General features: G+C 39.1%; 1 protein-coding gene across 1 annotated transcript; it reads left to right on the top strand.

The window, feature by feature from the left end:
• Positions 1 to 1,795: 1,795 nt before the first annotated feature.
• LOC121731993 lies at positions 1,796 to 11,969 on the top strand. The gene is made up of 3 exons (XM_042121715.1): positions 1,796 to 1,862; positions 8,746 to 9,628; positions 9,724 to 11,969. Exons 1-3 carry the CDS (start codon positions 1,840 to 1,842, stop codon positions 11,578 to 11,580), a joined length of 2,763 nt encoding a protein of 920 aa, XP_041977649.1. The 5' UTR covers positions 1,796 to 1,839; the 3' UTR covers positions 11,581 to 11,969.
• The last annotated feature ends 1,161 nt before the right edge of the window (positions 11,970 to 13,130 follow it).

Here is a 13,130-nt window from a genome sequence, read left to right as displayed (position 1 = left end):
TGTCTTTGAATTACCCATAGCATAACACGATTGGTCAACTTTTATAACAGAATAATCAATCAAAAAGACCTCTGTAAAAAAAGGGAGGGAGGGATTTTGCCAACAGAAGAGAGTGATTTAAGCTTCCAAAATTTGTATTTTGTACATAAATTGGTTAAAGCATACACTTTAATAATTTGCTTATATGAAATATATTTATGGTTTTTAAATTACGCGACAAAAACCATTTTGTCGCTTACACCCTTTCCATTTTTTGCTGTTCCATTGCTTGTTTTCTATGAGAGGCCGGGCCGGCCAAAAACCAAGCAATCTAAAACATATCCAACACGGTTTTTTACTTTAATGCGGCGGCACCTTAAGTAGTAATAATAGTAATAAGTAATTAATTAGCGTAAATAATATTAATTAACTTCTATTATTTGGCATAATTGTTGCAAATGTCACCGATACTATAAATGTCATTAAAATTATGAAAATGTCGACTCAGGCCCATAAAGTTAAAATACCCAATTTCGCTAGGTATATTAACTTTATGCTCAGGCCAATACCGATATGTCTTGAATATCAAACGTGTGCCTTTGCGTTTACTAAGGCTCTACAATCAACAATTTTAGCTAGGTAAGGCCATACATACAATGAATTTTGTAATCTTGAACTTGATTATTGTTAAGAGGATACACGGGGCTAGAGAAATAAAAAAAAAAGTACGTGTAATAGCTATAGCTGTCTCCCTTACCTCAAGCCTATACCGCAGAACGCGATAGAGACAACGGCAGAAAATCAACGATTCGTTGTCCCCTGATTCCTTCTCCAAAACCTAACCGATTTAAGTACTTTTACATTAATGATTAAAGAAAGGCTTGAGCTGTGTTCCTATGTTTTATATATTTTTTTGTATAATCTAGCCAAATCTGTTTTCTGGATGTTTGAACACAGCGGAAAATCTGGCCATTTTTTTGGGTTTTTGAACGTTCATATCTTAAATAATTAAATTATGAAATAAAAGATAACATAGGGACATTGTATTAGGCCGGGCCGTAGACACAGTATAGCAATATGACATCTAGGAATATTGCTATACTGTGCCGTAGATATTCAGGAAAAAAATTATAACTCTACTAGCATTATCCAGGGAGGAAACAGGGGACAACGTTTGTATGGAAAAAAGAGCGTTGTGGACTCCTCTTAAAGATTGTAGAGGCTAAGAAATTGCTAGTCGATATCGACATTCGACATATTATTATTAAATTGTTTTTATCTCTACATAGAGCGGTACCGGGAATCGAAGCGAGATCAACATTCGCGCGACACACATTTTGGGCGGCTGTCGCAAACCTGCCCTTTCGGGTAAACAACTTGCACAATGTACAAGGAAGTGTGCCCATGCCCACTGCCCACTGCCCACTGCCCGTATGCTCCACATTTCCATTTTTGGGATTTTCTTCTGTGCGAGTTATTACATTACCTTAAATCACCGAGAGTATGCGAGCGAGCTAAATATTACGGCAACTGTGTCACCGCGAGTTTCCGCAGGATACGTTCGCGGAACGGAAAATCTCCAATTAGATTTACTTTTAAAATAATACTAGTAATTTGGGGAGCAATCGAAATCTGCATTATGCAAAGTCCATTACTATTAATAACGCGTAATTTAATATAACGAGCTAGTTCCTCGTCTAATGATTCGGCGTCGGAGGGAAACCGAGTCCCGCGAAGGTCGGTCTCCCGATTTCGTGCGGGGGCAGCGCCGGCGGTCAGCTGCGGGCAGCGCCGGCCGCCAGTCAGCATCGGTCGTGGTAGCGCGACAGTCATGTGTGAGTGTCAGTGACGCAACAGAAGATGGCGCTGTGCAACACTTTCAGGTACGTCAAATAGTGCGTAAAGCCGAGCGCGCGTTTGGTGGATTTGAAAAAGGATTTTTTTTAATACTTATAATCTCAATGTAATTTATGCGGAAATTCGTTACAATTTATGTAAAATCTAGAATCTAGTCGTTAGAGTAAATAGAGTTTGTTTACATTAATTTTATCTCGCGCCAAAAATGTAATCATAGAGGTTTATCCAAGGGTTTAACCCGTAAATTTAACCCAATTTTTTTTTAAAACAGGACTTGCAGTTTTCAAAATCAACACATTAAATTATGCTAAGATAGGATAGGAGAGTGGAGACCTTTCAAGTTTCAACCTGATCTTGGCTTGAGTTTGGCTTTAACTCTACCATGAACCATGTATACTTTGCTTATTTTTCGACAGTCAAAATCAGCCTAAATGTTTGTAAGTTTTTATGTAGATAGTTAATGTAATTTTAGAAATTTTGCTGTAGGCATCGTGTAGAGTTCAATTAACAAAATCGGTAAGTTTAGTAACCACTAACCTTATTAGTATGCGCGAATTTAACTGCACTGGCCACCGGTCGGGTTGCACATTGCACTTGTCAATGTGTTACAAAAACTATGTTAATGAATGGTTGCCCACTCGTCTTTAAAGGTCACTTCACACGTAGACGCGGTTGCAAATCAGGATAGTGATTTAAAATTTATTGTTACTTCGATGGATGATCAATTGATCGTGTACATTGATCTGGTAATTCAGTATATTCAAATAGATATAGGTAGGCCGGTTTGAATTATTATGATACATAATATAGTAAATAACGAAATATATTATTACGACCTCTGTGGCTCAGTTCAGTCAAGCCGGGGGTCGCGAGTTCGAATCCCGCCGACGGAACAAAAAGTTCATAATGTTCCTGGGCCAGACTGACGTGGTGTGAAGCGTCCATAGGTATTATTATTATGATATTATTAATAATTATTATATACACAGGCTGTAATATACAGTCAATTACTAATCGAACATTGCTTAGGTACTTTCGTTAAGTAAGTATAATAGTTAAGTGGCATTTAGTCGCGCTAAATGCCACTTAACTATTATACTTACTGCGGTCTCTGAGTGCCGCAGTAAGTATAATAGTTAAGTGATTTCAAAAATTGTTTCTGAGAGTCAACTAATTGACCAGAAAATTCTAGAAGATGCGTAACCAGTGGATAAGGTAATAATTCAGTCGCTAGTGTTGCGCAAATCAAACAGTGCGGGGCTGGCCATACAGCAGTCGCCGGTCACTACACACGCATTACGATGACAGCTGATGTGTTACATGCATATCCTTAATCCTAGGTATCTACTTACTACATAACTACGTAGGTAGATGACAGGCCACTGTTTATGCCGAATTTTGTCACAGACTAGAAGTACTAAACTAATGAATACTAAGGAAAAAATCGATCTTTCACAAAATTTTGAAAATAATAGTTAAATTTATCGTAAGTCGTAACTATAGTGTGAGTTATTATCGGTCCAAATAGCATGCCTCGAAATTATGATGTTCAATGATAATAGATGATGTGAAAATTACATGTTATGGAAAACTAATAATGATAATAAAAATTTGTAGTCCATAGTCTCTACCATAGATAATACAATATATACTAATATTATAAAGTGGAAGAGTTTGTTTGTTTGTTTGAACCCGCTTATCTCAGGAACTAATGATCCGATTTGAAAAATATATTTCAGTGTAAGATTAGCCTATTTATTGAGGAATATATTTATATATAATTATAGGCTATATTTTATCACGCTAAGACTAATAGAAGCGAAGAAATAGAAGAAAATGTGGAAATAACGGGGGAAATTATTTGAAAGGGCTTATTTGAACGCGCTAATCTCAGGGACTAGTCTGATCTGAAAAATTCTTTCAGTGTTAGATAGCCCATTCATCGAGTAAGGATATAGGCTATGTTTTATCACGCTAAGACCAACAGGAGCGAAACAATAGAGGTAAATGTAGAAAAAACGGGGGAAATTATTTGATAGGGCTTATCTCACGAACTACTGGAGCAATTTAGGCTATTTTTGGCGGGATAATTTGTCTGTGAAATATCTAAATTAGGCGGGAGAAGCCGCGCGGAACGTAGAGAGAGTCTCTACCATAATGAAATTCTAATTAGGATATTCTAGCTAGCTTTTTTCCAACGCAGATATTAAAGTAGCCGTGCGGTAGTACTTAGCAGTCGTCAGGTTCAAAATACAGTCGAGCCTTAAAATTCGTACTAACACTAAGTTATTTTGAGTAGAAATTCGTGAGAGCGGCATTGGCCATTGTGATGCAAATGAGCCAAAAGCCAATTACATGTAATTGTTCACGACTTATATCTCGAAAGTGATAATTATATGAATTAAAGTGTCATTTACAACTTACAAGCAACTACACTCAGTTGCCACTACTCTAGGTACGTCTTATTTTATGTGCTTAGACATTTCTTTTAGCAATGTTATGTGATTTGAGAAGTAAATTGTATCTTTATCTAAAAGTTCAACACGGTATGTAGCTAGTAAGTATCGTTGCATAGGCCATAGGCCATAGGCCATAGGCTGTTAAATTATATGGCTTGACACGCTATGTCTAGATTGCTGACTTAGCTTTTTTAAATTGGCATTTCTTATAAATAGGAAAAGGTACCTTATTATCTACTAGGTACTATCAGAGAAGTTGATTCCTAGTAATTTGGTCGCATTAAGTCAAACCCATCCGAGGTTAACATTGAATTGACATAAGCCGACCACATGACGTAGGTCCGTCAGCTGCCTAGGACTCAATTTCCTCGATGGTACTTATAGTAAGTACGTAGTAGTCATTAGTATTAATCGAATAAAATATGCTTATTCACAAGTAAAACATTGTAGAAGAAAGAGGACAATGGTAACCTTACAGAGAGTTGCAATACAAGAATTTTTTCTTGTTTCATTCAAGCTATAGTTGGATAGTAGATAACTTCATAACTGTAATTAACTTATGAATGAAAATTATGCAAGATAACATTTATTCACATTACCTTCCTAGATCTATTGTGCATTTTGAGTAGTTGATTAAATATAAAAAATACGCTTTAATAGCCACTTTGCGATGTAGAGTCTATACTCGAACCTTTTTTTTGATGACGCAGGGAAAACCCTTTATGGGTGCCCAGGGTGGGGATGTGTCTCGGTTAGCTGAAGCACCCCGGGGCCTCTACTAAGACCACCTGCGATTTGCCATCAGCCGTATTAGGAGGTATGTCCTGGATCTATCAAACACAGGAATACCCTCCACTATAACACTTATAGACTTGACTCTATCGTAATGTGAGTCTACACATAGAGTAGCCTACAATTACGTCTGTACCTACAATTACGCCAAATATCAAGTTTGTAGATTTTCCCATACCTTAAAAGAGCCGCTACGTATGTACATTTTATACCTAAGTCTAATAGTTAATACATAATAATAATTAGAGTCTAATTTGCTTCACACTACAAAGCTACATTTACAGTTTAAAAAAAATAATTAATTACTGAAAGAAATTTATTATAATAACAGTCATTAATTATATTAATATATTTTTAGATATTTTTAGTTTTAGACTTTAGTTGGAACGGGGTCCTTGCATTGCTTTCGAATTTCAAAAGCCTGCCTATGACTGGCAAGTAATTACTCGTTTTTATTAATTGAAGGCACGACTGTACATAATTGTCATCGGTTAATTTTGCTTCTTAATTTACTTTTAATCTGATTCATAGATGAAAGTTTTTGCTCACATGAATATGTAGAACCAAAGATAATAGAAAAATGCTAATAGATAATAGAAAATGCTAGTTTTTTTGTCGTTTCATAATCAAGAATATATTTATATATAATTATAGGCTATATTTTATCACGCCAAGACTAATAGGAGCGAAGAAATAGAAGAAATTGTGGAAATAACGGGGGAAATTATTTGAAAGGGCTTATTTGAACGCGCTAATCTTAGGGACTACTAGTCCGATCTGAAAAATTCTTTCAGTGTTAGATAGCCCATTTATCGAGTAAGGATATAGGCTATGTTTTATCACGCTAAGACCAACAGGAGCGAAAAAATAGAGGAAAATGTAGAAAAAACGGGGGAAATTATTTGATAGGGCTTATCTCACGAACTACTGGAGCAATTTTTCTGTTATTTGGCACAGATAAGAAGTAGACCACGTGAAGGATCATAGGCTATTTTTGGCGGGTTTCATAATATGTTGCAGGAATGCTATTCCATGTGTCAAACAGGATTAGCTCTATTTTAGGTAAATTATCGCAAGTTGATGGAAAATCCAGTTGTTTCTTATTGTTTAGGTGTTTTATTTATGCTAAAGTGGTACAGTTAGGCAGTGAGTGGGTGTAAGAAAACTCTTATTAGAAGAGCCATATTAATCCTATGGAAGTGGCTGCATGCGGCTCGCGAGCCGCGGTGTGCCGACCCCTGCCCTATGGCATTAAAAAGTCCGCCATACTTACTTCGTGAAAAAAGTGTAAAAAATTCAGGTAGTCGTTTTTGCAATACTGCAGAGTCAAATATATTGCGGAGAATCTTGCCAAATATATTGCGGAGTTATACTCGTGAACTACATCAATTTCGGACTTCAGTAGTTGGTACATAAGATTACAAGACATAAGATTGTAATGTTATTCATACAACAACACTTACAATAATTGAATAGTGTTTAAGACCGAATTACGTTAATATTATGTTAATGTGGCAGGTAATTTAAATGTGTTACAATTTATATTTGAGTAATACACGTGCTGTGTTTGATCTACATCGTCGCTGCCACTTCACAACTTATTACACTTATAACAGATTTCAATGATGTAAATGTCGAAGTTGAAGAAATGTTAAGGAAAACTATTATCAAAATAATTATTAGACGAGGCCTAAGATTTTAATTATGACAATTGTTTACACTTTTCTGGGGCCTGATTGTGACATGCTTCAGTTTTATTGCAGCAAGTCGCCAACGAAATGACACAGTCTCAGATCGAAGTGATATTATAAGTATGAGAATTGAGCCCCTGGTTAATTAAAATGGAATTTACTAAACTAGTTAGAGCAGTTATAGTAGTCAGATACGAGTAGAGATCTTGAACTCTATTTTATTTGCACAGCTGTTAAGTGCAAAGAGGAATCCTATTTTTTCGACCATGAACACTAGTAGTAAGTACTAACACACCAGTCGCTAATGTTGGCATAAGTAGTTATTATTTTCAATAAAAACAATTTAAGAGAAAGTTAAATAAATCATATTATCCTGAACTCTTTGTAAAAAGCTAAAGCCCTACCTAAGCCTAAGATTCGAACCGAGACCAAACTTGAAAGCCCCAGTTACAATTTACACTTAAAGCTCAAGCCGCGTACGAGTATGAGATAGTAAAATTACCACCTCATTGTCTGGGTGTACTCTATATGTGCCAAGGGTCTTCGTAGAACCTAAAGGTCGATGAACGTTCCCACAATCACCATTTAGCACTAACGAGGTGTTATATAAGGTGGTGGTGTGACCGACATACGGACGGGACGGACTGGTGAGGCCTGATCGACTCAACTTGACCAGAACAACACGTTATTGACGCGGCCTCAAATATTGCCAATCGTTTCTCCATCAATTAAAGTATAAAATGATATTTAAAAACAGGTAAGACGTTATGCAAAAATAACAAAATTTTTAGGACTACAAAATTAATTTAATATGTAAGTGTATAGTTTCGATAAGTAATGTTCAGTTTTGTTAATCAATTCTCCTTTTTAGCTTGTTGTGAGGTAAATCTTAGACCTTACAATGTCCAGTCTATGGTAGAGCCACTGGTTAACTGGTTCAGTGGGTAGAGCAGTCTACTATTCTTATATATCTTAATATATATATTTCTTGTGTGCGTGTGTATGTGACTGAACTCCTCCTAAACGACTGGACCAATTTTGATGAAATTTTTTGTGTGTGTTCGTGGAGATTCGAGAATGGTTTAGATTTACAGTTTGGTCTACTGGAAAATGTTTTTTCAATTAATTTCTTATTTATAAGGAGTTGTTGATTTTGGAATGTTTTACATTAGATCCGGATGGACGTTGCCATGGTGACATAATTATTTAGTCACTGCAATAATAATATGGGCGAAATACTTTATATGGCAAAACAACGTTTGCCGGAACAGCTAGTATAATATATTATTATATACTACATATATATATTATTAATTCTGAGGGTGCAGGTTCGACGATGGGCGAACGTAATGTTATCTCATGGATAATGAGCATCTTGACCACTGCGCCTTGTACTTAATTAGGCCCAAGGAGTTTACTTCAATGTAAAGGTCATTGGATCTAACACCTGCAGAACAATAGACGGAGGTATTTCAAACAGTTACGTTATTTTCATAACGCTTCGAGCATTGTCTATTGTTTAATGGCTCAAAACAATCTATCCCATACTCTTTGTCTGATTTTACATAATATACTTACTTGCGTAATGCACTACAATATGCAGGTATTCTTATCAGCTCGAGCCCTTATGGGTTCTACTTAATCCTAAGATCAAATCGAGCTCAAGCCCCACGGTTATGTTTTACATAAAATATGTTTTTATATTGTCCATTATTATAGTATGTAATAGAGATATTATGTAGGCTCTACATAAGCGAGCTATTAATAAAATACTTACATCATTAATTTGAAACAATGAGACAAGATTTATTTTCCTACAATGTTGTCTTGTAAACGGCGTAATTGCGAGCGAATCGCACGTTTCACTAGTTTTAATGGATAATAAAAACAAACAATTGCCCAAGTTCCGTTTATAGAAACAATAAATCAATTAAACATTAATCGACGTTACGTGAAATCTGTTGCAGGCTTCTTGCGGTGAGCGTGGCACTGGTGGTCCTCATCAAGAACGCAGAAGGGTTCTCGTTCCGAAGGACCACGACCCTTCGGAGGGCGGCGGACCTCTATCCAGACGAGACCAGAGCATCTGAAGTCAGGGAAGCGCGAGTGACGAATGCACACAACGGCAACGTTGCTTACGACAGAAATAGAACAGAAACCATACCCAACGTCAGTAACAAAACTTCGGGTACGAAAAGAACAAACGAGGCACCTGCAACGCCCAAAAAGAAGACATTTCAAGATGCTGTGACAACGTACAGACCCGCAGCTAAATCTGGAGACAGGAACGTGAATAATAAAGCAGTGAAAGACGACGCAGGTCCGAAGTCAACTAACAAGAAGACACCTCATTTACAAAATAAAAACATTTCGAATAAAAGTACGGAAATAATATCGAACGAGAAAACTAGAGAAAAAGTATACGAAAAGCAGGCGGCACCGCTGCCTTCGTGGAAGAAATATACCTTTATAAATCGAAATAAAGTTGAAGAATCCGCTCCAAGCGCAAAAGATACAGTCGTTAAAGTAGATGTGCCTGAAGTTCTCTATTCGGCTTCATCCTTAAGAGACACCATAACGTCTGATATACCATCACTCGAAAAATTAAAAAATGATTTGCTTTCCAATAGTAAGTCAAAATCAGTGGGACAAAAACAAAATGCGTCTTTCGCAAAAACGACATCCGAATCGAAGGGAAACGATAATTCCAAATGGAGTGTAGAGTCCAAACGAGCTGGCTACTTAGATTATTCAGAAAAGAATAAGGAGATTGAAACGGATAATTCAAAATCTACCACCGCCAGTGTCGAAAAATCGCCTAGCACTAAACAAGAGTCACCAACTCAACAGGTAAACCTAAAATCAAATTATGCATTATTTGAAGTTACGCTTAGGGAATTATAAAGTGAGGAACAATATTTAACTATCTTTTTTCTTTATTTCAGACGAAAGACTCACTAATCAAAGAGATTTTATTAAGGGAAAGTGTCGACAACAATGTGAGAAAAGATCAAGAAGAAAAACAGGAAAAATTACAATTAGCGACGCAAATTTCCATCACAGAAAAAAACGAGACACAAACAAGCATCGAAAAGTCTAAAAATGCATCTCTATATACGGTAAGCCCTAACTATAAACCTCTTAAGAAATTAGAAGTTCAGCCACCGAAGCCGTTCCTCAGAGACCCCGACGACAACAGCTGGAGAAACGAGAGCATCAGCTCATTGGGAATCGTGTTCAAGCCCAAGAACTCTTCGAAAGCATTCACTGAGGTCTTGAAAAACAAGACGGAGTCGGAATGGAACACCTTGTTGGAAAAGGAACGGAAGAACGACCTACCTGATTTGAGGGAAAGGCTCGAACAAATGGCCAAAATGAGAAAAACTAAACGAAAGAAAATCGATTCGATGGGCAACGTCGTTTATGTTGACTACGAGGAGAACGTCACTTCTAACGAAAACACCAACGAAAATAACAGTTCTAATGAAAACAGCAATCCCCTTCAAGGCGACATTATAATTCCTCTTCTAAGCTTCGACCCTCAATTCTTTTTGACCGGTTCTAAACTCCCCGACTCCACTCTGTCGGATCTGACAAAAACGGACCCCTTCACGACAACAGTCGCGACGAGCATCAACAAAGAAACCACGAAGGCTAGAAAACCAAAGAAAAACTACAACATACCGGATTACTACGAGAGTTCCGAGGACGAGGATCTAGATTACTTGGACCTCGCTAAAATAGATATCAAGAAATTCACCACGCAAAAGACCACACAGACACCGTTCGACACCTCGACGTGGCCGGTCACCACCTACAGGAACACAAACAATGACGCTCCCGAGCGCAAGCCCAATCTTCAATACTTCCCGCCGCTGAGGAACAAAAAGATAAGCATCGTTAAGTACAACGCTCCAAGGGAGGAAATAGACAAATACGTCAACCCCATAGATCAGGCGAACTTCGTGTCGACAAGAAAGCCAACCACGACTTATGTTCCTGTACAATATCCCGAAACGAACGCACCCTTCAACGATAAGTACTCGCCGTACGGCGTGGACGGTTTCGACGAGCTGCCGGTGACCAACAAACCGACTACGATCGCTAACGACATATATCTGAGGCAGCCCCCGAGAATAGACGAGGATCGAATTGACGAGCAGAGATTACAGGAGCGTAGACTAGGTGAGCAAAGAATTGGGGAACATAGAATAGGCGAACAAAGAATAGACGAACCCAGAATAGAAGTACCGAGAATAGAGGTGCCGAGAATAGAAGAGGAGCCCATCAATCGGTTCAAAATAGTCAGCGACGAGGGAAACCAGAACCGAGGGTCGTACGTCATCAAGAGTTACGACGATTTCATCAACGAAGCCGAGAAGGCGAACGAGTTCGATAGCCAGTTAGAGTACGGGCCGTACACGGAAGCGACGTCGGAGACCGTCACCACGGACGAGCTGGTCAAGCCGGACCACCTGAACGAGGACCTGGACTACGACACCAAGTTCCGCAAGGACGTCATCAACAGATTCGTCGAGAACTTCAACAGGAACACCGCGAAGTTCAAGTCGGAGTTCCCGATCATATTCAACAGCAGCATCGTCCACGACACGCACGGGGACGGCAAGGAGGTGGCGTCGTCCCGGGCCTTCCTGCGAGGCCTGCACGGGCACGCCAGGAGACAGAACAAGAAGTACAACCTGTACGACGTCAACCAGGTCAATACGACGGCAGAGCCGACCTACGAGCTCCACTACTTCATGCCGCAGCAAGACGATAAAGACGCGCGATACAAGTTATGATACGGATCGCCTGTACTTTATAGGTAGTCGGTGGACTTTCGAAGCGAGCGTCTATAGCGTCAGTGACGTCGCGACTGTGAAAAATTTATGGTTTTGCGTCAGTGACGTCACAGACTCCACGTTAGGGCGTTCGCTGCGTTGAGCGTGTGTCCGGCGCGATAATTTCGATCGCGCGGGTGTACAGTCGATACCTATAGATTTTTATAGACATACTATAGCCAACAGACGACGACGCCGACGTGTACAAAGGCGTCAGACAATCAGCCCATTTGTCACGTCTAGTTTGTTGACCAGTCGGCCGCGGGGCGGGCACCGCTGCACGCGCCGCGTGCGACGGCTGAACCGCCTCACGCAGCGCTGCTCTGTGGGATGACATGAAACAAGCACGCCTCGCGGGTGGTCGCGCCGGGCGCACGCTCAACGCAGCGAACGCCCTGTGTCGTACTCGACGCCGAACCGTACATTTTTCACAGTCGCGGCATCACTGACGCTTAAGACGCCCGCTTCGAAAGGCTACCTTTAGTCACGCCACCAGAAGTAGCTAATAGTCGATATAACCAAAATTACACGCCCCAAAGGTTCGAGTAGTTCTTCAAGACTTTTAGGTTAATAATTGTAATTACCGACTGATGTAACTCCGAGTTTAGCGTTAAGTAATTTATGTAATATAGCTCTGTACTTCGTAGTATTTATTGATCGTATTTAAGATATCGGGCGGACGAAAGTGAAATCCGTACAGCAGATAACTGTCTTGCTGATTTATGCGAGGTTAAATAATTAATTGTCGGTTTGCGTGTCAGCGATCCTCGCTCTGTATCAATTTAGTTTTCGTCCTAGTTTCTCAGGATACGTCGATCGAGCCATCGACGTATTTATTTTAAATTTCCTTAATAAAATCATTAGACTCGCTTATAAATATTGAAAGGATTAAGTGGAGCAGAGTCATCAAGCCATGTCGTTTCTCGAACGTTAACAATTATGTAGGTATCACGCTTTAGTTTAACGAAGACATAAATTTTGTAGTATCGAGGATCTTATCTAAACAGGCCCGAGCGAAACGTTTATCCGACTATTAAGTTTGATTTCTAAACCTAATGACATTATTATGATTTAATATGTAAAAATTATGGATGACCCGCTGTCTGCGTCTCGAACTTAGGGTCGTTTCACACCGAGACTCGAGGCGACGCGAGAATTTTAGTGACTACTTAAAAAAAATGTCACTCAAATTTATATTTTTTACTACCCCAGAAATTAAACGTTCAATACTTGCAGTGATGTCACTGTCACCGTTTACTTAAGTAGTTAAAAGTAAACTAATTTAATTTTGGTGTTGTCTCGGTACCTATGCGGACTGTTGAACTTACAGCACTGTAACTCCATCATCGCTTAGGAAACCAGCAGCCTCTCCATATCCTTTACTGTGAGGACTGACGATAGTGCATTGTTGACGTCATTTCGTCACATGTCAGGGTGATAGCACTGTGGTACTTTCAACCTGCTGGACTCTAAACACGTGTTTAGCCGCTGTGGCGAGGACCTTTACGGGT

This window comes from Aricia agestis, chromosome 11, assembly GCF_905147365.1.
Source record: "Aricia agestis chromosome 11, ilAriAges1.1, whole genome shotgun sequence".
Lineage (NCBI taxonomy): Eukaryota > Metazoa > Arthropoda > Insecta > Lepidoptera > Lycaenidae > Aricia > Aricia agestis.
Note: the sequence above shows the minus strand (reverse complement) of the source record. Positions and strands in the feature narration are given on the sequence as shown.

Excerpts from the sequence above, each read along its gene's own strand:
- LOC121731993 (XM_042121715.1), top strand. The coding sequence starts at position 1,840 with ATGGCGCTGTGCAACACTTTCAG. Across the intron at positions 1,863-8,745 it reads GCGCTGTGCAACACTTTCAG|GCTTCTTGCGGTGAGCGTGG; the intron begins GTACGTCAAATA and ends AATCTGTTGCAG. Across the intron at positions 9,629-9,723 it reads AAGAGTCACCAACTCAACAG|ACGAAAGACTCACTAATCAA; the intron begins GTAAACCTAAAA and ends TCTTTATTTCAG.